The sequence below is a fragment of the Balaenoptera acutorostrata genome, chromosome 7 (genome assembly GCF_949987535.1).
Source record: "Balaenoptera acutorostrata chromosome 7, mBalAcu1.1, whole genome shotgun sequence".
NCBI classification, from domain to species: Eukaryota; Metazoa; Chordata; class Mammalia; order Artiodactyla; family Balaenopteridae; genus Balaenoptera; species Balaenoptera acutorostrata.
Window position 1 is genome coordinate 52,640,844 of NC_080070.1, and position 25,930 is coordinate 52,666,773.

Below are 25,930 nucleotides of genomic sequence, written 5' to 3' on the forward strand. Positions count from 1 at the left end.
TCTTTTTCCGAGGTCCTGGATCATCTTCACTATCATTATTCTGAATTCTTTTTCTGGAAGGTTACCTATCTCCACTTCATTTAGTTGTTTTTCTGGGGTTTTATCTTCTTCCTTCATCTAGTACATAGCCTTCTGCCTTTTCATCTTGTCTATCTTTCTGTGAATGTGTTTTTTTTTTTTCCACAGGCTGTAGGATTTTAGTTCTTCTTGCTTCTGCTGTCTGCCCTCTGATGGATGAGGCTATCTAAGAGGCTTGTGCAAGTTTCCTCATGGGAGGGACTGGTGGTGGGTAGAGCTGGCTGTTGCTCTGCTGGGCAGAGCTTAGTAAACCTTTAATCAGCTTGACTGCTCATGGGTGGGGCTGGGTTCTCTCCCTGTTGGTTGTTTGCCCTGAGGCAACCCAACACTGGAGCCTACCTGGGCTCTTTGGTGGGGCTAATGGCAGACTCTGGGAGGGCTCACGCCAAGGAGTACTTCCCAGAACTTCTGGTGCCAGTGTCCTTGTCCTCACGGTGAGACAGAGCCACCCCCTGCCTCTGCAGGAGACCCTCCAACACCAGCAGGTAGGTCTGGTTCAGTCTCCTATGGGGTCACTGCTCCTTTCCCTCGTCCCGATGCGCACACTACTTTGTGTGTGCCCTCCAAGAGTGGAGTCTCTGTTTCCCCCAGTTCTGTTGAAGTCCTGCAATCAAATCCCACTAGCCTTCAAAGTCTGATTCTCTGGGAATTCCTCCTCCCGTTGCTCGATCCCCAGGTTTGGAAGCCTGACGTGGGGCTCAGAACCTTCACTCCAGTGGGTGGACTTCTGTGGTATAAGTGTGTGGGGAGGGACTTTTAAAGCACGAAGCATTTGCCCAACTGCAGCTTAGAGATTTAAAGTGTGCACCCTAGCTTGCTGAATCGTCCTTCTAGAGCAGGAGCACCCCAATCAGAAGAGGCAGCACCAAATAAACACGTTATTCTTGATTTTGATTTAAGAGTAATCATTCATTCATGTATTTATTCATTCCATCCATAAATATTTCTCGAGACTATACCACCTGCCTGTCACTGTTCCAGGTGCTGGGATACTGCAGTGGGTGGGAGCTGGGGGCAGACAAGAACGTCTGTCCCTCATCCAGTGGATGGACATACCTTATGCCTACGCAGCCTGAGTTCCCTGAGGAAGTTCCACAAGACCCTTCCCACCTGAGTTAGCAGAGAATAATATTCAAGAACAGTATCTCTGGAGTCAGCCAGCCTAGATTCAAATCTCAGCTCTCCCTCTCACTAGCACTTAGAGCACTTATACTTGAAGTATAAAGTGTTATATGAAGGTTTGTTGTTACGGACGTATGACAGCATGGTTTGCCATAGTGGAATGTTGGGGACATCGAAAACCTCTGTCAGTAAGGAATTGTTTAGCTAAAATAGAGTGCATCCTGCCTGAAAATAAAGACCATTTCTCTCCCATCTGGTTAAGGCAGCACCTGAATGTGTCTACCGTCTGTATATCCCTAAATGTCAGCCTGGGAACATGAAACATCATTAATACATTTCTCCCCTCTCAATTCTTAGAAAACTGAGGAAAAAGGGATGGGTTGCTAAAACATTATTTGCCTTCTGTTATCTTGCTGCCTTCTTTATCAGTGGACTGGTATTATGGGAGTAGGAAGGGGAGGGTGGTGTGGCTGAGAGACTTAGGAAGACGATGGTTGTCTTAACTGTGAATTATGAGCAGCGTTCTCTGAAACTCAAAGGAAAATGACTATACGATAATCCCAAAGCACATTTTCAATCGCTTTCCAGTTAACAGCTAAAACGAGAAGTTGAACACTGATAGTGGGGCGGTAGGGGGTTAAATCAGTAGTTAAAGGGTAAGATAATCTGATTCAAATTCAACTGGGTTATTTAAGTACTAAATCTAAAATGGGATGTGAATAAATGAAAATATAATTTGGTTTCCATGGTATTACATGCACTCATGTGAAAAAACAAAGGCCAAAAATAGCTCCAAACTACAGCAGACAATCAGGACAGGATGAATAGGTAGAAGAAAAGAGTAGTAACGTGAGCTTGTGTAAAGCTGAGCTTCAATCCCACAAGCCCTTGATGGGGCAGGGCTGATTCAGGATCTGCACGTGGTTCCACTGTGGTGACAGGGAGAGAGAAAGCAGAGCTCCTGGGCGCATGTGCACAGAGACGGAAAGAGCATTACATAACCTAGTCTTTAGTTCCATGAAATGGATCCCAAGGAAATAAGCAAGAGAGAGATCTGGTCGTTGTTAGTAGCATAGGGCGTGCTGGGTGTAATATGGACCTGCTTTAAAATCCTAACCCCACCACTTTGTGTGTGGCCTTGTATGAGCTACTTAAACTTTCTGAAACTCAGTTGTTTCATTATCTGTAAAATAGGAATGATCATGCTTAGATCGTAGGTTGCAGGAAGGCTAAGTGAAATAACACATTGATTTATAAAGCACATTCAGTACCTGGTTGTTGCTCTTATATTTAGAGGCAACTCTTAAAGTGCTTTTTAATACACAGTGTTAAGAACATTTAGAGGAGTGTTGAAATAAGATATGCGATATCTACTCTACTGATTCAAGTGGTTTGAAGGTGGCATAACGTCACTGGTGAGTCTTCTGACACAAAGCCAGCCACGAGGCACCCAGGAGTCCTCACAGCCGGCTTCACCGTGGGGATACCACTAGTCCTGATCGTGAGGGAGCCATTTCATCGGTCTTGAATTTAGCCTTATGGGCTAGATAGTTGATTCTTTAAATATACCTGAGAATGGATGAGCCTCTCAGGGACAGAATCACACTAGCTAAGGTTATAAGAGACATGTGTAAACCAGAATGCTACTATATGCCTTTAGCATGAAAAATAGACCTGCCATGGGGACCAGATGGCTTTGGTCAGCCTGACCAGTGATGCTTTCCCCATAGACTACTTAGGAAGCGAAAATTGTAGTCATCAGGTAAGTGTACGGTGAGAAGGAGAGGTGGCTATTTAATTCAATGTGGCAGGCTGTCCACTGCCGCAGAAGTGAAAAGGGTTTTGACCAGGGCCCTCCTTTCCCGGCCAGCAGGAGAAACATCAATTCAGCCTCCCCCACTCCCTCTCTCGCCCTTGTTGGTTATGCTGACCTGGCGACCCGTTGTGCATGAAGGCTTTCTGATTTAACACATCTAAAGAGAGTGCCAGAGCATTTATTCTGTTTCATGCTGGTACCTGCCAGTCTGGCTTCTCCTGCTTCTGACCCAGGAGACGTTCTGTTATGGAGACAGCATGACTCTACCTTTGTCCATTAGGTGTAGGTGATGGATTTCTGCTTTCAGAGTTTGGGGCTTCTTTGCTTTCGTGTATCTCTCTACAATGAGTAGAGCTTGCTGAATGACTAATATAATAAACTGGACAGGACCCCGAATTAAGATTTTGGGGTGGAATTTTATTCTAAGGAGGACATTGATGGAAATCCTCTCTCCAAGTGAAAGGACCTGGAAAGAAACAAAGATAACTCAGCTTTTCTACTGAGTTTTCTAGACAGCAGAGTCAGGTGATTTGGAAAGTGATGTCTATCCCTTTACTCCAAGCCCTTAGGTTTTATGGCTTGTGGTTTTGGTGGGTATGGGGATGTTTGGAGTCGTCGGTGATTCAGGAAGTTGAAGTAAGTGCTACTGCACAGAGTTCAGCTACGTGGAAGCTTGCCCCCTTTACCTTGTTTCTCACCTAGAAGACCCAAAAATGCAGGAGCAAAATGACTCGTGAAGTCAGAAACGAGAGAAAGCATTTGCTGTTCAAGTTTTCCTCCTAACAATTAACTAGTATTATGCTTGCAGGGTGCTTTATGCTTTTCAAACTTGTGCAGGACCTTATTTGATCTTCGCAATACCGCTGTGTGGCACGTGGGGTGAGGTTCAGTTACAGGTGAGGAAACCGACGCCTAGGCCCATCAGTGCCTTCCAGTGGCCCTCAGCTGCACCCTCGGTTTCTATTCCAGCATCCTCTCTCCCTCACCTTGTTTTGGTGTCTCTTGTGTGGGTTTAGCGCTCAGAGCTGCCGGAGTCATCAGCTGCCGATGTGAAAACAGCCTTTTGTACACTGTTCAGACTATGGGGTTTTGCCTCTCATTGTCACGTAAACCTTTCATCCTCCAAACTCACGTAGGACTTTGTTCTCAACTCCCATTGTGGGCTGGGCAGTGGCCTTTGTGAACAAGGAACATTCAGGAATCCATCATAAACATTCCCAGCATATGTGCTAACCTCTGACTGTTCCACCTTCTCAGGGGAGGAGTTCCCTTTTTTTTCCAAGGGAATCCAGAAGGAAAGGACTTCCTTTCCCTTGTCAGGGACCTAGGATCCTGCCTGCAGGTTCTTCCTCCTTGGTTCTCGGGCAGCCTGGGTGGAGCTTCATCAGGGACTGGACGGGTGAGAAAACTCATTTCAGTTTGCTCTGCTTCTGTGTTCTGTACCTTTGGGAACAAAAGTACAAAAGTTGGTATCTATAAAGGATAAGCAGTTAAGCTATTGTCTAAAAGTGGCTTTTCCTAATTACCTGGAGCTTCAGTTGTCAGGTCACTGTTCAAGCCATTTTCACCATTTACCCACCCAGCCACTACTGTTGAGTTTCTGACAGAAAAGCTGAGCAGAGTTACTGAGTCACTAAAATGTAAGAGAGTCAAATGAAGTCTTTTTTCTTCTGCTTCATGGGCTCAGCCCTTCTTCCTTTTCTGTTACTCATCAGAACTCTGAACAAACATTCTTGGCTGGATTTAAAAATACCATACTTATCACTTCCCCCCGTGCACACCCACATCACCCGTCTGAATAGTTCTTTTATCTACTAGTAGGCAGGGTTATTTACTTCTGATTAAAGTGGCAGCTTGTTTAAAGACATTATCAGGGGAAATTCAAGCTGTTCAAATAAAATAAGCAATAAATCAACTATAAGGTGACTAAACCAGTGCTTCTGCATTTCTAGGTCAAGTCATTACTTAATGTAGTTTTTGGTTTTTGTTTTCTTTTAAAGAAACCGTGTATTTATCAAATAAGTGCTTAACTCTGAACTTAGGGGAAGAGAAAATAATTGGCAGCTGTATTCTCCCCCAAATCAGGCCAGTATCCTTGGCATCCTCCTTAATAGCTTTCTCTTATAATCCACATCCTATTCATCAGCAAATCCTAGGATCTTCCTTCCAAAACCAGCCATTTTCACTGCCACCCCACTGGTGCTGACCACCAAGCCCAAGCCATCGGCATCAGTGACTGGGCTTGTGGCGACAGACTCATCAACTGGTCTCTTGTTTCCATAGCCAGTTCTGCACTCAGCAGCCAGAGTGATTGCTCTAACGATTTCCCCAGTCACTTGGAATCAAATCCCAAGTCCTGGCTGTGGCCCACAAAGCCCTCCAAGATGCCACCCCCAGATGTCATGCCTCCTCCCACTTTGACTCATTCAGCTTTAGCCATGCTGGCCTTTTTGCTTCTCCTAAAACATATCGGGCATTTGCCAGCCCTGGGTAGTGCCTGTGTCCTCTGACCTGGACATACTTCCCCCAGCTATCCGTGTGGTTAACTGCCTTATTTCTCTTAGCCTCAGAGGTTTCTATCACAGAGTCCTGCCCCTACCACCCTGTCTGATATGATCCTTCCACTCACCATCCCCCATCCTCCATCCTCATCCTTGCTTTATTCTCCTTCATGTGTTACTACTGACAAATTATGTGCTTATTTGTTTAATAGTCTGTCTCACCCACTTCTGCACTAAAATGTAAACTCCAGGAGGGTAAAGATTTTTGTTTCTTTTGTTTCTCATTGTATCCACAATGACTAAGACAGTGCCTGACACATCACAGGCAATCAGCAAATGTTTGATGAATGCCTTGGTCCCCTCCATGGGTGATTTTTGACCTGCCACTTGTTCTCTTTTCCACAAGCAGCGCTTCATGGTTAGAGACGCGTCCAGAACTAGGAGGACTCTATAGTTATGTCTCTGGACCGCTGCAGAATTGATGTATTTAAGGGTTTATTTTTCTAAATCTGAAGAAGAAAAACCTACAAATTACACACATATTGAAATGCACTCTTGACCCGTATTCTCCTCTCCTTACCACCCACCTCATATAAAGTGCATTCTCAAAGCATAAATCAAAAATGATTAGGTCAGGGTGAAGAAAGACCTCAGATACACAAATAAATTACAAGAATTCTTAACTACCATGGGAACTCATTGACTTTGGGATTGTAGGAAAAAAGATACATACAAATATTTGCACAATAAAAACCATGTAAACTAATTTCCTGAATGTTTGAGAATCCTTACCAGTCAGAAATTGCTCTTATTTGATTGGAATGGAGAGGAAGTGATAGAGAGAGATACTAAAAAAACTAGTCTAAAGTGGCTTTAGCTAGCAGGCTAACAGACAGTGTCTACTGCGGGGCTGAATCAGTTCAGACTCAAAATCTAGTGCCTTTCTATGCCTGGGTTACAATGTAATGAGAAGAGAAACTCAACCAAATCCCATACTAGCAAACACAGGTTCGATTGTGCACATTATTCTCTATTCCAGTAGATTTTAGAGAGATTACCATCAACAAAGATTAAATGGTTAACTGTGAATTACCCCTTTCCATGGGTATTAAAATTAATCAAAGACTTAATAGAATCTTCTCCAGTTGGCTGGCATCCACTGCCGCCTCTGATGCTAGGATTCAAAGAAAACAGATGTTAGAATGATAGCATTTTGAAGCCAGAGGGATTCTCAGACCTCATTTTACAAAGAAATAAATGAGAGAGAGGTTGGAAAGGTCAGACTCAGAAGATTCCTTCTCCAAGTATCCATGAGATGGGACCTTAATGGTGTGCCGAGGCTCTGGGGAGGGACCAGAGCCCAACTTTGAGAGCAGCCATTGAGGAGCAGCAGAGGCTTCGCAGGAAACAGCATTGGATTTGAAGTCAGAGGACCTGGGTTTAAAACACTACCCTCATCACTGATTAACTGTGTAACGTTGGGCAGGCTCTTCACTGGAAAGAACCCGTTTCCTAATTTATAAAATAAGGGTAATGAAGGCACAAGGTGACCGTGAGAGCTAAGTGGAAATACTACTCATGACAAAAAGTTAAAATTTAATCTCTGCTTACTCCATACCAGCATATGATCCTGGCACTTTCCATGTGTTGTCTTTTTGGGTTTGCAAAGTCAGTGGTACTAGCCCTATTTTACAGATGAGGTAATTGGGGCCCAGAGGGTTTTAAAACACACTCAAGGTCATACAGCCAGTAGATGCTATTGCACAGTTAGGTTCTAGATCTGTGGGACTCCAGAAGCTCTCCCTCACTCTCTGACACTCATGCAGCACATGGCAGAGGCTTCAGAAGTGTTTCGTGAATAAATAACCTGTTGTGAGGAAATATATCAAAGAAAAATAAAGCATCAATTTAATTTCCCTGGAAAGCTTTGTAAACTTCTGAAAAGCCATGTGCGCCAAATAAATCACTCCCAAAGGCCTTTTTAAGCCAGAAAGAAATAAGCCAAATCACTGATATTTCAATGTTGAGATTAATGCATTCAGAAAACATCCCTTGGACCCCATCTAAAGGCGCTTTGCTAAACATTGATTCATTAATCTGACACAATCATTTTAAAAGGTCAAATAAGCATTTTATGGGACATATGTATACTTTATGGTATGATAGGCTTTCTTTTATAATTCATATGAACAGTATATTTATCCTTGTATTATGGGATTTTAAATTATTACAGAAGAATTTATAGTTTTTATGTATTATATTTTGCTTTGATGTTTATATTTAGCCAGACTTATAGAATGCCAAATTCTTGATAAAGGCTGTGATCTTTACATTTTTTACTACATAATTTCTGTGGGAATGAATATGATCTACTTTATAATAATCTACTTTAAAATATGCCCACATTATGGGGCAGGGGAACATTCCATAGCTCCTCTCCCCTCCACTGGGGCTGGATAGGGCAGGTGGAGTGAAGAAGTGAGGGGTTGGTATTGTCTTGCCCTAGTTTAGTTTTTTATGATCCTGAGGTTTAAAAGTTAACTCCACTGTTTTTGTTGAGAGCTAGTGGGAAAAGAAGGGAAAACAGGGGTGTAGCGGTTTGTGATATGAAGTATCTTCAGGGGGTTGGATTGAAAAAGAAGACGATGAAGGAAAGCAGAGAGTTGCATTTTAGGAGTGAGGTTTCTAATTCTGTGTTTGAGCTGAAAAGCCCATAGGCATGGGATGGGGGCTCACATTCTCAAGAGGCCTCTGAGAATTAAGACCATCAAGGGACGGTAAATGTGCACCTTCCACCTCATACTGGATGTGGGATTTATGTTCATCAAGATCTGAAAGATGCCTGCCCTGTTGACATCTTTGTCCCTACTTTTCTCCGAGCCAAGCTGGCACCATTGCACTCCCATCAGTTGAACGTGTGTGTGGCGTGACTCACGATTGTCCTGTCCCTGCCGTTCTCCACCTGGAGGAGGGCCACAGAAGTGGTTCTTAAACCGTGTTCCTCACTGCAGTCCAGGGTCCAGAGCAAGGCGAGTGGTTGTGGATTGGTCATCCTCACTTCCTGCCACACCTGTTCACCTCAAGCCGGGCTCTGAGTATATTGAGTTCTCGATAAGATATGTTTGAAAACAGGGTGTGGCTGCTTACGGATTTTTTTTTTTTTTGAAACTTTTTTGAAAACCATCTGTAAACCAAAAATGCTGGGCTTTACCTCTACTTCTTCCCTATCAGTGTGTTCGGGAAACGTTACTGTTACTTAGTCTTTCTAGTTTCAGTCTCCTCGTATGTAATATGATGGCTTTGGCTCAAATGCCCTAAATGTAAGATACCTTTGCTAAGAACCAGCTAAGTCAGAGAAATTTCTGGAAACACCGCTAGCAGCATTACTCTGGTTTTACTAATACTGAATTATGATAACAGCACATATACTGCTCTCGTGCCTTGCATGTTACTGAGATGATGAGGAAATTAACTAAGGAGTCATTTTCTCTTTAGCTTCTTCATTAGTGAATAAAACAGAAGTAATGACCTCAGTGATAAAAGGCAGGGAAATGAGCTACAGTCTCTGTTACACAGGACTCTCTTTTCTAGAATGTAATTGCATATTTACTCAAGATATTTTTATGAACAAAGAAGGAACAAAAATGAACAAAATTTTTTTCTTAGCAATTGACTAACATTTCTTCCATAATTGTTTAGCTCTTTTTTTATAAAAACATTCTTTTTTTAAAAAAACTATCTTGGATTCATCTTCTTGTCAGTGATTTAGAAAGTGGCTGGACTATGTGATGCAGAGTTTTCAAAAGAGTAAAATCTGCTGAGCCGAAGAGCATTTGTGTGTTGCTTAGGAATATTTACGTAACATTTAAAAGGTTCTACTATTTGACATCTTAATTAAAACATTTGTGGGTACTTTCAGAATAGCATTGATTTTGACCTTGGTAGCTAATGTCAGATTAGATGATTTATAAGTGGGCAGCCCTTGCATCTCTGCTTTTGTTTTCATGCCTTTCAAAACACGTGTCTACCCTCATCACTCACCACTTGGCTGCTTTTTCCCCAGGCTTCTGGAGGCTTCCATTCACAGGCTTTTTCCTGACAAATTTGAGCAAGACAGAGCTGACTATGTCAGGAGCACCCTCTTGAGGACAGACTTACTGAAGGGAAACTAAACAAGTTTCCATTCAGTTAGACGCTGCAATTGTATTACATCTCAGTGTAAGGGAGAAAGAATGGATTTCATGAGACACAAAAGTTAATTTTTTGTTTCTTCGCCTTTGTTTCCATCAGGTCAGCCACCATCCACCTATTTCTGCATGTCATGCTGAGTCTGGAAATTTTGTTTTCTGGCAAGGTAATGTCCTAATATATTTGACGTCTATCATTTTGTGTAATGGTATAATTTATTTTATTCAGGAACCTACTGTAAATGCTTGTTAAGATCAAAAGTGGGCCCTGGACTTGGGCCTTATTGGAAGAAACTGTACCACTTGATGTTCTTGCCTCTCACCTCTGAACAATAACTGCCATTTGTCGACTTCATAATTCAAGATTCTGGAGGATAATTTAGTTGTTCTCTTCTTTAAAAATCCTCAGTCTTTATCTGGGCCACCACCATTGTTTATTGCTATAATTTTTCCTTTATCGCGTTCCACGGCCATTTGAAATGCCTCATGTATTTCAAGACGTTAAATATTTACAGTTATTTATCAGATTCTAGACAGCAGAGGGTTCTTTTGCTTTTGAAAGCTTTAAATTTTATTTCTGAAATTTTACGTTACTGACTTTTTTTTTCAGTTTGGGGTTGTTCCTGTATTCAGTTTATTATATTTTGAATTTGGGAAGGGATGGCTTGCTCTGAAGAATAAATAAGGCTGCAAATATTTCCTAAATGGATTAATTAATTTTGTTAAATTATTTATTCCAAAGTCAGAAGGTGCTATAGAAAGAAAATTTGAGCATCCCAGGTTTTTGAACAATGAGCACTTGCTAGTTTTTTTAAAGATTTTTCTCTGCTAACTGGTTAACACCTGATTTGCCACACTGCCTTTTTTTTAATGCATCTATAAAATTTAAAAGATAAGAAAGAGTATTTTGTGAAAAAATTTCCTTCCCCCATTCCAGTTCGGAGCCATCCAGCTTCTCTCTCTGGACACAATATTACCAGTTTAGGTTACAAGTACCATGGTTTCCTTTCTGAGTCTTCGCTACTAAAGTTTAAAATTGCAGCTTGACTGGAGACTTCTCTTTCACCAAAACCCTCTGGAAATAATTCCCATAAGATCTCTAACCTCCTAATTGCTGTGTCATTGACCTTGTTAACACTTTATTATTATTTTTTTAAGTTAGGTATTAGGTAATGGGAGGGGTCTTCTTCAAGTACTTCCTGTGTGCTCCTTACATCAATCAGTTTTCTCCTCCACTCCCTTTGCTTCTTCTTCATCAGCTTCTTCCTGGGCAATCCCATGTCTCCATAAGCCCACGACTGCCAAATCTTGCTTTTTTTAATCCACTTTGACATTTTTCTGCCTTTTAATTAGGTTGTTTAGATCACTTACATTTATTGTGATTATCAACATAGTTGGATTTAAATCTGGCCTCTTGTTATTTGTTTTCTGTTTGTTGCATCTGTTCTTTGTTCCCCTTTTCTTCTTTTTTTTACGTTCTTTTGGATTAATTATTTTCTGTGATTCCATTGTATATCCTTTGTTGCCTTATTAGCTGTACTTCTTTGTTCCATTTTTTAGTTGTTACTTTAGGATTCATATTATATATCTTTAACATATCACAGTCTCTTTTTCAAGTGGTATTATGCTACTTAACATATAGCAAAAGAAGCTTACAGAAGTGTACTTCTATTTCCCCTTCCCCAACCTTTGCTATTGTGGACAAACATTTTACTTACATATGTTATAAACCCTGTCATACATTGTTACTAATTTGCTTTAAACAACCAATTATCTTTTGGGGGGTAACAGCTTATTGAGATATAATTTATATGCTATACAACTCACCTAATTAAAAGGTACAAGTCAGTGGTTTTTCATATATTCACAGAGCTGTACAATCATCACTACAATCAATTTTAGAACATTTTCATCACTCCAAAAAGAAACCTCTTTTCCCACCTTTTAATGGCTCCCCACCCCCCACCTTCCAATTTCTGTCAAGCTCTTCCATCCTTAGGCAACCACTGATCTTCTTTCTGTCCCTATAGATTTGCCTAGTCCAGACATGTCATATAAATAGAATCATGTAATATGTGCCCAGGAGCTTCCTGGTCCCAGCCCACCTCTCTTCTGGACCACAGCCATGACCCCCTCCTGGCCTCCCTGCATTCACGTTTGCTCCCCTATGGTCTGTGTATTGTCACCCAGCAGCCAGAGGGATTGTCTGCCTCTGCCCTTCTTTTTCTATTCCCTGTCTCCCTGATGGCACTACCATTCATGCAAGTTGGAAGAATCTGAAATCATCCACAAATTCTCCCCGTCTTTCACAATCTGCATCTAATTTGTCACCCAGTTCTATCTCTGCTTCTTTAATGGTTCCAGGATCATTCCCTTCTACTCCATTCCTACCACCACTGTCCTGGTTCACTTCATCCTCATTTATCCCTTGAGCATACAGGTCACCTGCTTCTCATCTCTCCTGCTCCTGTTCCATTCTGCATACTGCTGCCAATTATCTTGGCAAAGTCTGTATCTAATCACTTCAATTCTCTGTCTAAACGAAACCTTATTTCCTCCAGTGCACCCAAATCAGACTCCTTAGCCAAGCTTGTAGAGCCCGCTGTGTTTTGCACTCAAGCTGTTTTTCTACTCTTCTCTCTAAACAGTCTGAGACCCAGAGGACAGAACCACACCCTGTTCTCTTGTGTCTTCTCGTGTCTTCTGCCTTAAACTGCTTTTTCTCTGCCTAGTGAACTGTTTATTCTTCAAGCCCAGTTTAAGCAGCCCCTTTAGACAAGCCTCTTCTGATGCCTTCCCCAAGCATGTTGGGCTTTCCTTCTTCTCTGGTTCCATTTCACCTTACAACATACCCAGTTATGGCCCGTGCCTCTCTGGGGGGCCTTACTTGTTTTCACTTCTGTATGCCTTTCCCACTGTGAGTTCTTCCAAGGGAGGGACTTTATAATTTTAGTTTCTCTGATTCTGTTCCAGGTACTCAGTTGCTACTTATATTGAATAATAATGAATTTTATTATGAAGAGATTGTCCTATATTGTGATTGATCATTTATCCAGCCTAAGAACACTTTGATCTACCTAGCTCTCCTGCTAAATATGTAATATTTGGTATTACTTCATTTCAGACATGAGATGGAAGAACAAATTCTGGGGCAAATCCATGGAAATTGTTCCCATTGGCACAACCCATGTGACTCTGCCAGCGTAAGTTCTCCTTCTGTGGTTAGGAGCTTTATAGAATTTAGGGCCAAGGATTAGGAGCAGGATGCCCATTGGCCCCCATGGTGCTGAGTGTGTTTCTTTCTGTTAATGTGTTTGACAGTAGCTTCAAATGTTCTTCATTTTGACAGTCTCACATTTTTGTTCTCTCTAATGGAAATGCTTCCTGGACACCAAAGTTCCCAAGTAGGGGCTTTAAAAAATACATTTCTACTTTCTAACACAATTAAGAATGATAATATTTCTTGAACACTGTTGTCCTGCCTCACTGTCAAAAAAATTTTTAAAGAAAGCTATGGCCTTGATCTTCAGGAATTATTGATACTTATTCATAAAGCAAAATGGTAATCATTATGGCCTCTGGGCTACTGGGACTCGTGCTTACACCACTACTTACTAGTTGCAAATCCTTGGGCAGGTTACTTAACCTTTCTGATCACCAGTTCCCTCATCTATGAAACAGGGATAATAAACCATCTACTTCATAAGACTGTTGCGAAGGTTAAGCAGATATGGAAAGCACTTAAAATAGTAATTGGCACATATTATGTGTCATTTAAGTGTTTGGTCTTGTTACCATTATCCTCATAATTATTATTTAACTCCATAAATCAAATCTGAATACCTTCTCATTGTAAAAGATTTAAGATATATGTATCTTAAGATTAATATGTAAAATATATATGTGTGTGTGTATGTATACAGACACACCTCAGAGATATTGCGGGTTTGGTTCTAGACCACTGCAATAAAGCAAATATTACAATATAGTGAGCCACATGAATTTTTTGGTTTCCCATTGCTTATGAAAGTTATGTTTTATATACTTCATAGACATGAAGGGAGCAAATGCTGTTGGAAGAATGCTGCCAATGGACTTGCTCTACACAGGGTTGCCACAGACCTTCAACTTGTAAAAAACGCAATAAAGCGAGATCTGCCTGTATACATATGTGCCTAAATATACACACCTACACGTGTATATACATAAGTATATATGTACACGTGTGTGCCTGTATGTACACATTCGTGTGTGCACACATATGTATGTGTGTAGAGAGCACACTGTGGAAAACCCCTCTACCCTCCCCTTGCCACTCTCCTTTCATAGTTTGGTGAATTTCGACACGTCTCCTCTGGCAAAGGACAGAGTGGGTTGTTCCAGGAGACCCCCAGCTTCTCGTGGAGCCTCTGGGAGCCTCCAGGGTCTGACCTTCACCCACCTCCCAGCCTCCTGAGAGGGTGAAAGCTCTTAGACTGCCCAGCACGGCTCAATCAGTGTTGGTTCCATTAATGAAGGAATGAGTAATTCATTACAGGACTCGTTTTTTAAATAGCAGTGCTTGTTTGCATTTGCTGCTGGCTGCTCTGGTAGTTGTTACTTTCACTTTTTCTTCCTTTAGTTTTGGAGATCATTTTGAGTGGAACAAAGTGACCTCTTGCGTCCATAACATCTTAAGTGGGCAGAGGTGGATCGAGCACTATGGAGAGATTGTTATCAAGAACCTGAATGATGATTCCTGCCACTGCAAAGTGAACTTTATAAAGGTAACCTGGGTGGCCTGGTAGCTCTGGCCCCGGACAGGCCTCGGCAGAGCTGGACCTGAGGGCACAGGGTGTCTTGGGAAATTTTTCACCTTCACTTTTGTGCCAGTAGACAAGCAATGCCAGGTGCTCCCTGGTCCCAGCCCCACCTCTCTCACCTGGACCAGGGCCATGGCCCCCCCTGGCCTCCTTCCTTCCACCATTACTCCCCTATGGTCTATCTTCAGTGTGGCAGCCAGAGGGACCCTGTTGAAACATGTCATCGTGTTACGGTACGGATGAGCCTTGAACACATTATGCTAAGTGAAATAAGCCAGACACAAATGGACAGATATGATTCCATTTATATAAGGTACCTGGAGCAGCCAAATCCATAAAGACAAAGTAGAATGGTGGTTGCCAAGGGCTGGGGACTGGACAGAATGGAGAGTCATTATTTAATGGGTACAGAGTTTCAGTCTGGGAAGATGAAAAGTTCTGGAGATATATAAGGCAATGGTTACACAACATTGTGAATGTACTTAAAGCCACTCAATTATACACTTAGAAATGGTTAAAACAGTAAATATTATGTTATATACGTTTTACCACAATTTTTAAAAATGCAGGTCACGCCATGTTTGACCAAACTCCTCTGACAACTTCCCTCTTTCTCAGAGCAAAAGCCTGCATCCTTCCAATGGCCCATGAGACCCTACAGAGTCTGCACTCCTCACCCCCACCACCCCTCACTCACTCACTCACTCACACACACACACACACACACACCCCACCCTCATTCCTCTCCAACCTCAGCTCCTGCCACCCCTCTTTCCCTTTCTTGCTCACCATCCTCGAGCTGCACTGTCCTTCTTTTTCTCTCTCCATTTCCTTCTGCTCGGGCCCCTCTCCCCAGATCCTTCCATCCACCTTGTTAGTCACCCTCTATCATACCCTGTTTTCTTCAGAGTGTTCATTACCATCTGCAGTTAGCTTGCTCGCTGTTGCTTTACTTGCTTATTTTCTGTTCCCCACACCCTCCTTGCCATTCCTGACTCCAGAAAAGCAGAAGCCTGGTCTGTCTTGCCCACTGCTGTGGCCAATGCCTGGCAGTGGTGCCCGGCACACAGCAGAGGCTCATGAACATTCACAGATTCTCCTGGGGCAGAGAGCCTGGAATACTCTGCTTACCTTTTCAACTGTCCAACTTCCTTGATTTGAGCCCTTCTCCCCAACTTCTCTTCCCCCTGAAATTCCCTCTTGTCCTTAAAAATCTCATGTATACAAAATGGCCTTAAAGTGCTACCCTCCTCAAGGAATATTTGCATTTAATTAAGATCAAAGTCATAAGCCAAGATATTAGGTCCTAACTGTGGAATTTCACACGGTACCTCTCTGTACCACCTGTAGCAGGTGGGGGACGTTATGGAGAGGTGGATGGGGGTCTTTATTATATCCTATAAGTCAAACTGGGTTGTAGATAGACATAAGCTGGTAGTTACTTGGCGTAAAATACAAATGACCCTGCCGTGAAAGCTTCATCTAAGCTCTCTACAAAAAGAAGCAAAGGCAACCTGGAGCAGGGACATATATAACTGGGAGATAGATAGATAGAGAGATAGATAGATAGATAGATAGATAGATATCCAGGTGAGAGCTGCCTTGTTCTCAGAATTTTCCCCAAGGAAGTGTGCTCCACTCCCATTTCTACCAACCACTTGGTACTCGTCCACTGAGGACCAGGGAACAAATTTTCATAGCGATGAGAGATGAACAGAATTAGAACGCTGGACGTGCCTCTGGTGTTGAAAGAGAATCTGAAAGCAGAGGCAGCCGTTGCCTGTGGAACATGACTGCCTCCCTCTGTGGTTTCCCATCATTGGACTTGTTGGCAAATATCTCTAAAGAGGAAATCTGACTCCTGCTTTAGAATAAACTGAAGGGCCTGGACAGTGTTTGTTTCCCTGTCCCCCATCTTTACATGACTAGAGAACTCACTGTTACCTTTCTGATTCAGCTCTGGGATACTGCTGTGCTCTGCCCTTCCTCCCATGTTTACCACAGACTTGGTTGGAATGGGGAAACCAGTCCACCAGATGTGGCCTGGAAATGTCACTCAAGTTTATTGGTTTCCAAATGTGGATTCTGTTTTGGCTGAAAATAGTAGTAGGATTTTTTGATTTATGGAGTAATGCCTTCTGGTCTTTTGCAGAGATTTTTTAGGGCAGCCAGGTAATTGGGAGAATTTTAAAAATCAACACTAGGGAGTTAGAGCTCCCTCTGCTGGCTGCAATGTGGTACTGTATATGTAAAACGCACAAGGCTGAGCCAAGATGAGCTGGTCTCAGACCAGGACCAATTCATAGTGGGAATACGGGTTGTATAAGTTTCCTGTAAGTTAGGTGAACAGATCTGGTTTGGGGGGGGAAACTAATAGGAGGAACTGAAAATTGATTGGTTTACAAACTCGGTTAAAAAAATACGTTGGTTTACAAAGGATTGTCTAGTTCCTTCAGAGAAAAAATTACATGAGTTACATTTCTTTTAAACTGCAGTAGTCAGAGCCACAGTGACAGCCAGGAAATAACTGTTCCGGAGGGGGGTGCTAAGGGCCAGCCCCTACTAGGTGGATGTGTGAGAAATGAGCCTTTCCTTTCTACTGTGCATGTAGTGAAAGTCGAAAAAAATTGTGTCTTACACAAATGTTGGTGGTTGAGTTACAAACTGTAAATAAAGTGCTAGCTTTTTACTTTTCATTAAATAATTAAAAGTATGATTAAAAAAAAACAGAACCAGCAAACCATATATGTAGCATAGAATCATTCTTATGGTACTTTTTCTCTCCTCTTTTGTTTTCTCTTAATATCTGTAATAAATTGACCCCAAAACACTAAACAGATGACTCTCATTTGACTCCTAGGCAAAATACTGGAGCACTAATGCCCATGAGATTGAAGGTACAGTATTTGACAAGCGTGGAAAAGCAGTGCATCGGCTGTTTGGGAAATGGCATGAGAGCATCTACTGCGGTGGCTCTTCCTCATCCACTTGTATCTGGAGAGCGAGTTAGTATCTGGGTTAATCAGCCCCAAGCAAAAGGAGGCGGGACGTGGCCAGAGGAACCGCACGTGGGTGGGCGTCAGTGTCCATTCGGTGTATCTAGCCTCTACCTGCTTTGAACTATGCTGGAGCTACTGGCCCATCTTTCATTCACCTAGTTATATCTCAGACTCATCCTCATGCTTAACAGTACCTCTGTTGGGTTGATAGGTCCTGGGTTCTTAATCCCAGAACAAAGCCATTGCTAATCCGTGGTCACTCTGTCTTCCAGTCAACACACATCATTCCTTCACCTATACTGGGCACTATGAAGGAATACCAGTGAGGTACAAGAAGTCGTTCAAGAGTAAAGATAAAGGGAAAATTCTTACTGGAAAAGTAGAATGACGTACAAGAGTTAGGAGTCCCCTAAACTCTCCCAATACCATAAGCCACTCCAGTCTCTCCTGTAATTCTAGAAGGATGCTAAGTGCTTGAAGCAGCTGGGGGGAGAAGGGGGAAGGAAGTCAAACCTTCATAATGGCTTAAAGCATTAGGATATGTGCTATGCACTTAACAACAAATGGCAGGGGGTGGCCCCAGGGTTGTTACACAGGCAGGTTACCTGTGTCAAGAACACAGGTCATTGAGGACCCATCTGCCACTTCCAATATGGCGGTGATGTTTCTTCCCATGGATGCAAAATGGTTGCCTCGATTCAATATCATATCCCCCTGTGACAGCTCACTAAGCAGGGGAGAAGGGAGGACAGAAGAGATTTCTTCTGTTGTAACTGTCTTTTCTCAGGAATGAAATATTTCCTAGGATCCTGCAGCAAATGTGTCTTTATATCTCATCAACCTGAAGTGGGTCCAAACCCATCCCTTAACCGATCCTGGGCAACTGGGTCGGCAGGAGAGATTCAGATGAGTTTAGATTCATCCCCTAAGGGAGTGTACAGTGACATCCAAACAGATGAGTTTGCCATTAGCAAGTAAGAAAGGGAGATGATTGTAGAGTGGGCAAGCAACAATGTCTCTTTCAACGGGTAGCAGCCGTATCTTCCACTGTCGCAGAGGTTGCCACGAAGCTAGAATGACTTGGCACCATGGCCGCCTTCCTAGCTTCAGAGGTTCAGAGGCACGCATGGCATTTTATGAATGAGACACTTGCTCTCCTTTGCTTAAAGAATGTATCACAGATGAGAGCTACCATCTGCCCTGGGTGTTATTAAAGTAGTACCTTGACAACAGTGTGTAAGCTGTTATTCTTGTTGCTATTGTTGTTATTCATTGACTTTATGTCTCTGCCTTGGCTATGAGCATCCCTGGCCTGTCTGCAAGAAAAACCACTGTCTCCACTCTGGTGATTGGGAGACTGGGATGGATTTTTGAAGGCAGAGTAGGAAGTTGGCTATTATTTTTATGCTTAGGATCCACAGAGAATTAGAATTAGACAAAGTGGACTTCTGAAGCTTCAGAAAATGGGTCTTCAGAAAAGTTCGTGGAAAGCATTTGTATATGTGGACAGCTAGAGCTAAGGCTACGAGTGGATTGGCTTAGTCTACACTTGATTTATCCAATACGTAAATTTGGGTATTTTTAGCTTGACTTTTCGCTGGATTCATCCCCTAGGGAGTGCACAGTGATACTAAGTGCTTGAAGCAGCTGAGGGAAAAGGGGGAAGGAAGTCAAACCTTCATAATGGCTTAAAGCATTAGGATATGTGCTATGCACTTAACAGTTAAATTAAAGTTAACAATTAATTAAAGTTAGGGCAATACACCTGCATTAATCTGCTTGGGCTGCTGTGACAAACACCACAGACTGTGTGGCTTAAACAGCAGAAATTCATTTGCTCACAGTTCTGGAGGCTGGGTGCTGGCAAATTCGGATCCTGGTGGGAGTCTTCTTCGTGGCTTGGCTGCCAGATCAGGGCCCACCCTTCTGACCCCATTTAACCTTCGTTACTCCAGAGGCCTCATCTCCAAAGGCAGCCACTCTGGGGGTGGGGCTTTAACATATGAATTTTGAGAGAACATAAACATCCAGTCCATAACATTCCGCCCCTGGCCTCCCCAAATCATGTCCTTCTTACGTGCAAAGTGTGTGTATTCCACCCCAGCAGCCCCAGAAGTCTTGACTCATTCCTGCATCAACTCTAAAGTCCAAAGTCTCATCCAAATATCATCTAAATCAGGTACGGGTGAGATTTGAGGTATGATTCATCCTCTCCAGCTGTGAGCCTGTGAAACCAAAATGTGTTTCCAAAACACAGTGGTGGGATGGGCATAGGATAGACGTTCCCATTCCAAAGGGAGAAAGAGGAAAGAAGAAAGGGATGACGGGGCCTAAGTGAGTCCAAGACCTAGCACGGCAAAGGCCGTTGATCTAAAAACTGGAGATCATCCTCATTGGCTCGATGCCCCACCCTCTGGGCCCACTGGGACTCTGCCTGGCTCCCAAGCCCCCCAAGGCTCTGGCTGGTGGCCGCCGGGCATGTGGAAGCTGCACAGCGGCCCTGCCATTTGAGGGGTAGAAGCGGCCTTGCCCCCTGAGTCTGTGTAGTCTGGGCCTGTGGTGGGAGTGGCAGCCTGATGATCTCTGAATCACCTTCAGAGTCATTCCTCCCTTTTCTTGAAGGCAATGCATGTTTGCAGCTGCGTAGCTCTCTGGTTCCATCTGTAAAATAACAGTAGTCCGGCAGCCTTGCTTCATTCAGTCCCGTTTTCTCCGTCCCCTTTGGTTCCAGTTGGCAGTGTTTCCGCCATTATAATCCCATCTCTATTCCTGGCTTCTGCTGAGGTGGTTTAAAATTAAAATATGTAAGATTTGGAGGGGCCAAGCATTGGTGAAAAGAAGAGCAGGATTGGAAGTACAGAATAATATTTATTGACCTCTTGGTATGGGTCCAACACTATTCTAGGTACTAGACAGAGTTTCAGGAGAATTTGACATCTCTTAAATGAAAAACGGGTTCTCTAGAGTGAAAGTCTTGTTAGTCAGGAAAAATGGACCTAGAGTTCTTTTTAGCATGTTTATTTTAGTAACAAATTATTTTTATAACTTAAATTCTATAGAAACTTCTTGGTATTTAATAAATTTGCTATAGGACCACACAAAGAAGACCTTCTCCTTGTAGGTAGAAGGAAGCTTATAGAGAAGAAAATTTATAGAGAAAAATTCAGCACCTCTTTGTGAGCCAGAATATTTTAATAGAAATGGAAGAGTTTAGAGCTGAGAGAGAAAAATTGTAGCTGGTCTGAGATGAAAAAGGTGAAGGAATTAAGATGTGATGTGAATGCAGTGCGAGTTAGAGATGAATGATTTCTTTTTCTTTTAGATCCCATGCCAAAAGGCTATGAGCAATATTATGGCTTCACACAGTTTGCCCTGGAATTGAATGAAATGGATCCATTGTTAAAGTCTTTATTACCACCTACTGACACTCGATTCAGGCCAGACCAAAGGTAAGGATTTTTTTCAGATCTTTATCTCTAGAGATGTGAAACTCTTTGTAAAAAGTCTTGGTAACATCTCCCAGGCCACCAAAGGAGCCTAAGAGAGAGAGATTCTGTCATCAAGAGCAGAGATCTAGGGAGACTTTAAGCCATCTTGTGGAAGGAACGGAGCCCAGCTTAGATCTGTGTGTGGCATGACCTTTGTTCGTCAGTAGAACCCCATTTCTATTGAAATACAAAAAAAAAAAAAAAGTTTTTTTTTAAAGAGTTTCACTGCATACAGCAATAAGAAAAACTTACTCTGTATTTGAAAGAGTAAAAGCATCCAGCTCCCCACCCCTCGAATTTAAATTATTTTGGTGCACTGAAATCTAACTTCTGATCCTAGGTTTGCTGCTGACAAGCTGTGTCGCATACGCTAAGTCTTTTAACCTTTCTCAGCCTCAGTTTCCAACTCTGTAAAACAGAAAGAATAATCTCTCTCCTAAGGCCTTTCTAATTAAGACTCAAAACCAAGAAGGCAAAAAATAAAATAAAATTGATAAAATTTGACTTTATTTTAAAAAACCCAGCACCTTTCTTCATGGTAAAGTAAATAAAATGTATACCCAGAGTCAAAAGATTAATGACTGAGAAATCTATACTTGCAGCTTACTTCATGAATTGGTTCTAGAAATCAAGATCAATCCATTAAAAAAAAAAATAGACATAGGGAAATGAACAGTTCACAAAATAGGAAATGCAGGTAGCCCTTAAACATATGAAAAGATGCTCAGTCTTACTCAAAAAAACCTGCAAAATTTTAAAACCACGCTGTCATACCATCTCTTTACCTATCAGATGGCAAAAACTCAAAAGTTTGATGCACTCTGAGGCTACGGGGAAGAGGCACTACAGTAACATTGCTGGTGGAAATGTAAATTGCTATAATCCCCATAAAGGGCAGTTTGGTAATAAATATATTACAAACTCACCCTTTAACCCAGCAATTCCACTTCTAGAACCGTCTCCTTAGAGATATACTAACACATGTGCAAAATGATAGATATATACAGTCCTTCACTGCAGCATTAATTTTAACAGTAAAAAATTGGGAACATCCCAAATGTCTATCAATAGGGAATTGTTTAAATAAATGCAGGTATATCCACACAATTGAATATTATATATCTATTAAAAGTGAAAAGGTCTGTGTACTACCAAGAATGAGCTCCAAGATATATGGTTAAGTAAAAAGGAAAACAAAACAAGATACTAAAGTATAGACAGTATGTGTCTCCTGCTTCCATTTATGTTCTTAAAAGGGAGGGAGGGGTAAGAATATATATTAATGTGTGTTTATATACGAATCAGGAATCTCTAGAAGGATGCACAAGAAACTGGTAACGGTGGATTACCTGCGGTGGGGGGTGTGAACGTGGGGGGGATGGAGAGGAAACAGGTAGAACTGCAGACGGGAATGAGAAGGAGATTTTGCCCCAGATTCCTTTTCACAGATATAATTTTTTGAACCATGTCTGTATCACCAATTCAGAACACAGTATTGTCCCTCATTACCTCCAAATAATGTTTTAAGGGTTGAGGAGGGGGCTTATGTATAGGAGAGTATTCTGAATATCCAGTCTTGCACACATGCAGTTCTAATAGTAATGATTGTTACATTTCCTTGGTGTTCCTATTCCTTTATCTTTGTCCTCGATGCCTCAGGTTTCTAGAAGAAGGGAGCTTAGAAGAGGCCGAAATACAAAAGCAGAGGATTGAACAGCTGCAGAGAGAAAGGCGGCGGGTCTTGGAAGAAAATAAGGTGGAGCACCAGCCGCGGTTTTTCAGGTGTGTGTGGGTCGTGCGGGTCATTGTTGGCAGGCACTGGCGACGCCTGATGCTTCTGGCGTGAAGAGAACAGACTGGGGTGTCCCCTCCCCACGAGAGAGTGTTCTCGGCCCTTTTCCTGCTTCAGAGTGGTGACGTCCCTCCTCTGTGACGGCCCGACTTTGTGGGGACACTGCCCCCAGGCTGCCCCGCTCAGCCCTCCTTTTTTGCGTTCCTTGGTCTCTCCCAGGGCCTCTCCCAGGACTTTGCAGAGAGGTGCTCAGTAAGTGCTTGTGGGAGAAGCAACGAGACCAACCAAACCCAGCTCCCAGTACCAGGCCAGCTTATGCAAGCCATGTCTAAGGTTGGTCCCCCAAACGGGTAGATTCTACACAGTGATGGAGATAATTAGCTATCACCCCGTTCTTCACCAAACTAGAACTTCCAAGTAATCTAATTCTTGAATTGCAAAAGTTCCAATATACTGGGGCTTGGATTTGGAACGTTTAGTATTATTTTAAAAATAGCTTGCTAGGAGGGTCTCAAGAACAGACTGAAAGATTTGGAAGGGGCGTCGGAGATCATCCGCCCTTCACCCCCTCTTTTATTTTAACTGCAAAGAAACGAAGGCCCAGGGGACATGGGTGATCTGAGGAAAGACCCAGTGGAATGTCCCAGACTGGGGCCTGGCTCTCTTGACTACAGGCCAGGGCTTGATATGGTTTTAGGGGTTTTTAGTTTGTTCATTTTTTTTTAAATCAGCAATGGAACAATCACAGGTAGAAAAGCAGCCAGCTCCTGCCCTACCTATTCCCCCCAGTCTTCTTTTCAGGATTTTGTTGTTGTTTGCAGGGATTTTTTGGTTGTTATTATTTTTTAATGGACAACAGAAACACTTTTAGGAGGATTTAGCAACGAATCTATCAGCTGCATCAATAAAATTATATATTTCCCAAACAGCAAAATAGCAACAAGTTATGTTTTATCCCCAAAGTATTATGTCCTTTCCCCTCAAGTTGATGTGGATTTTGATCATTTCACAAACTCAGAATATGAGTGATTGAAGATCAGTAGGCCAGAGTTTTATCCCAGAATATTCCTAACTTCATTTAAACATTTAAAAAATAAGACACCTTAAATTATTTTTTTTTTGATAAAGGCAAGGGATAGGTAAATGGATAGACTAACAGACTGATCATTTGATTTTGGTAATATCTGTTAAAGAGGTTCATTACAGTATTTTTAGGATCGTTAAAAATTGTGGATAACCAAACTGTCTCCAGAACTAGATAAGGAGATTTATCAACTTGATCTGATGTAAAAACCTCAAAAATGACTTCACACAGTCTGTGGAGCTCTGTGGGAAATGAACTAACATGTAAATGCAAACTATAAAATGTTATCTGGGCTGTCACTGCAACCATATAAGAATTATGTCTGGAACGGACAAGGACCGAACACAGCTGCAGTTCTTTTTCCTTTTGATTGTCTATAAAATTATCAGAGTATTAGATGTGGCAAGTAAAACTGTGGGAAAAGGTGGGAATTGTTCAGCAGTAGCAGTCCGGGAACTGTTCCAATTAGAAGCTGGCAGAGGTGACAGAGGGGACTTGGACGTTTCCGTTGACACTCACTGAGGAGCCACGAAAACATCACTGGAAATTTCAAGTGGAAACTACAGCTCTGGCAGCGATAGTCATCTTTGTTTCATAGTAAAGTATCTGATAGGCAGATTGATTTATTGTAAACACATTCCTTTATTGGAAGAGAAAAACAATTGTGATAAAAATCTATGTTCCTGAGAATGTGGAAAAATAGGCACTCCTCACTTTTGTTTCTGAAACACATGACAATATCAGTCAACCTTACAAGTGCGCATACTCTTTGACTCAGAAGTTCAATTTATAGGAATGTTTAATATAACTAATCTCGTGCACATACAAAATAACATGTGTTTTGTTTATAATAGCTAGAGGTTGAAAACAACATCCTCATGCCCACCAGTGGGGTACTTGTTAAATCGTGGTCCATCCCCACAATGGACTATCATGCACCTGTTTAAAAAGAAAAAAAGGAAGCCCTTTTTGCCGGAGTCACCAAACTTCTCCCGCAAAGGGCAAATGGTGAATATTGTTAGCTTTGCAGGCCATGAGGCCTCAGTAGTAATGACTCAACCCTGCTGTGCAGTGTGAAAGCAGCCATAGACACTACTTAAATGAATGGGCATGATGTGTTCCAGTAAAATGGTATTACAGAGATAGGCCGAAGGCTGGATTTGGCCCTTGGGCTGTAGTTTGCTGACCTTATTGTGACAATGGAAAAGGATCTCTAATATATATGTTATGTCAAAAACTCAAGGGGTGGGCTTCCCTGGTGGCGCAGTGGTTAAGAATCTGCCTGTCAATGCAGGGGACACGGGTTCAAGCCCTGGTCCGGGAAGATCCCACATGCCGCGGAGCAGCTAAGCCCGTGCGCCACAACTACCAAGCCTGCACTCCAGAGCCCGCGAGCCACAACTACTGAGCCCGCGTGCCACAACTACTGAAGCCCATGGGCCTAGAGCCCATGCTCTGCAGCAAGAGAAGCCACCGCAGTGAGAAGCCCGTGCACCGCATCGAAGAGTAGCCCTTGCTCAACGCAACTAGAGAAAGCCCGCGTGCAGCAATGAAGACCCAATGCACCAAAAATAAATAAATAAATAAATTTATTAAAAAAAAAAAAAAAAAACCTCAAGGGGTGGGAGACCATCCAGGGCTACCACTGAATGAAAAATAGAGGAGTGTGAGTGTGCATGCGTGTATGCTCACACACGTGGAATTTCTCTGAGTGAAGCTGCTAAGATCATTGTCTCTGAAGAGAACTGGGAGGTTGGGGGTAGGAAGAAAACGTTCAGCTCTCCACTCTTTGGTACCTTTTGAATTTGGATCTACGTTAGTATATTATCTATGCATAGAATAGTGAACCAAGGCTATTCACTCCAGGCTGTGATTCCAATTCCTTACAAATCCTTTCCTTTTTACTGTGAATTGATCACTTGATTTGAACAACGTGATTGATTTGTAACTTTTACATGGCCATACCCCAGCTGGTGGCTGTCATCCCAGCCCTGTTCTCTGTAGGACAGACTCTGCCGTCACCCACTTCTCTCAGAAGCACCCATTCCTCACAGCCTCTAA

General features: G+C 42.4%; 1 protein-coding gene across 6 annotated transcripts in view; it reads left to right on the forward strand.

The window, feature by feature from the left end:
• Positions 1 to 25,930, forward strand: part of OSBPL3 (oxysterol binding protein like 3) — a 208,169-nt gene that overhangs the window by 178,260 nt on the left and 3,979 nt on the right. For all 6 annotated transcript variants that reach the window (XM_007171498.2, XM_057550335.1, XM_007171499.2 and 3 more), the window contains 6 exons: positions 9,808 to 9,871; positions 12,829 to 12,907; positions 14,326 to 14,470; positions 17,367 to 17,511; positions 20,828 to 20,954; positions 22,653 to 22,775. In XM_007171498.2, the coding sequence (XP_007171560.2) occupies positions 9,808 to 9,871; positions 12,829 to 12,907; positions 14,326 to 14,470; positions 17,367 to 17,511; positions 20,828 to 20,954; positions 22,653 to 22,775 (683 nt within the window). The remainder of the gene's footprint in view (positions 1 to 9,807; positions 9,872 to 12,828; positions 12,908 to 14,325; positions 14,471 to 17,366; positions 17,512 to 20,827; positions 20,955 to 22,652; positions 22,776 to 25,930) is intronic.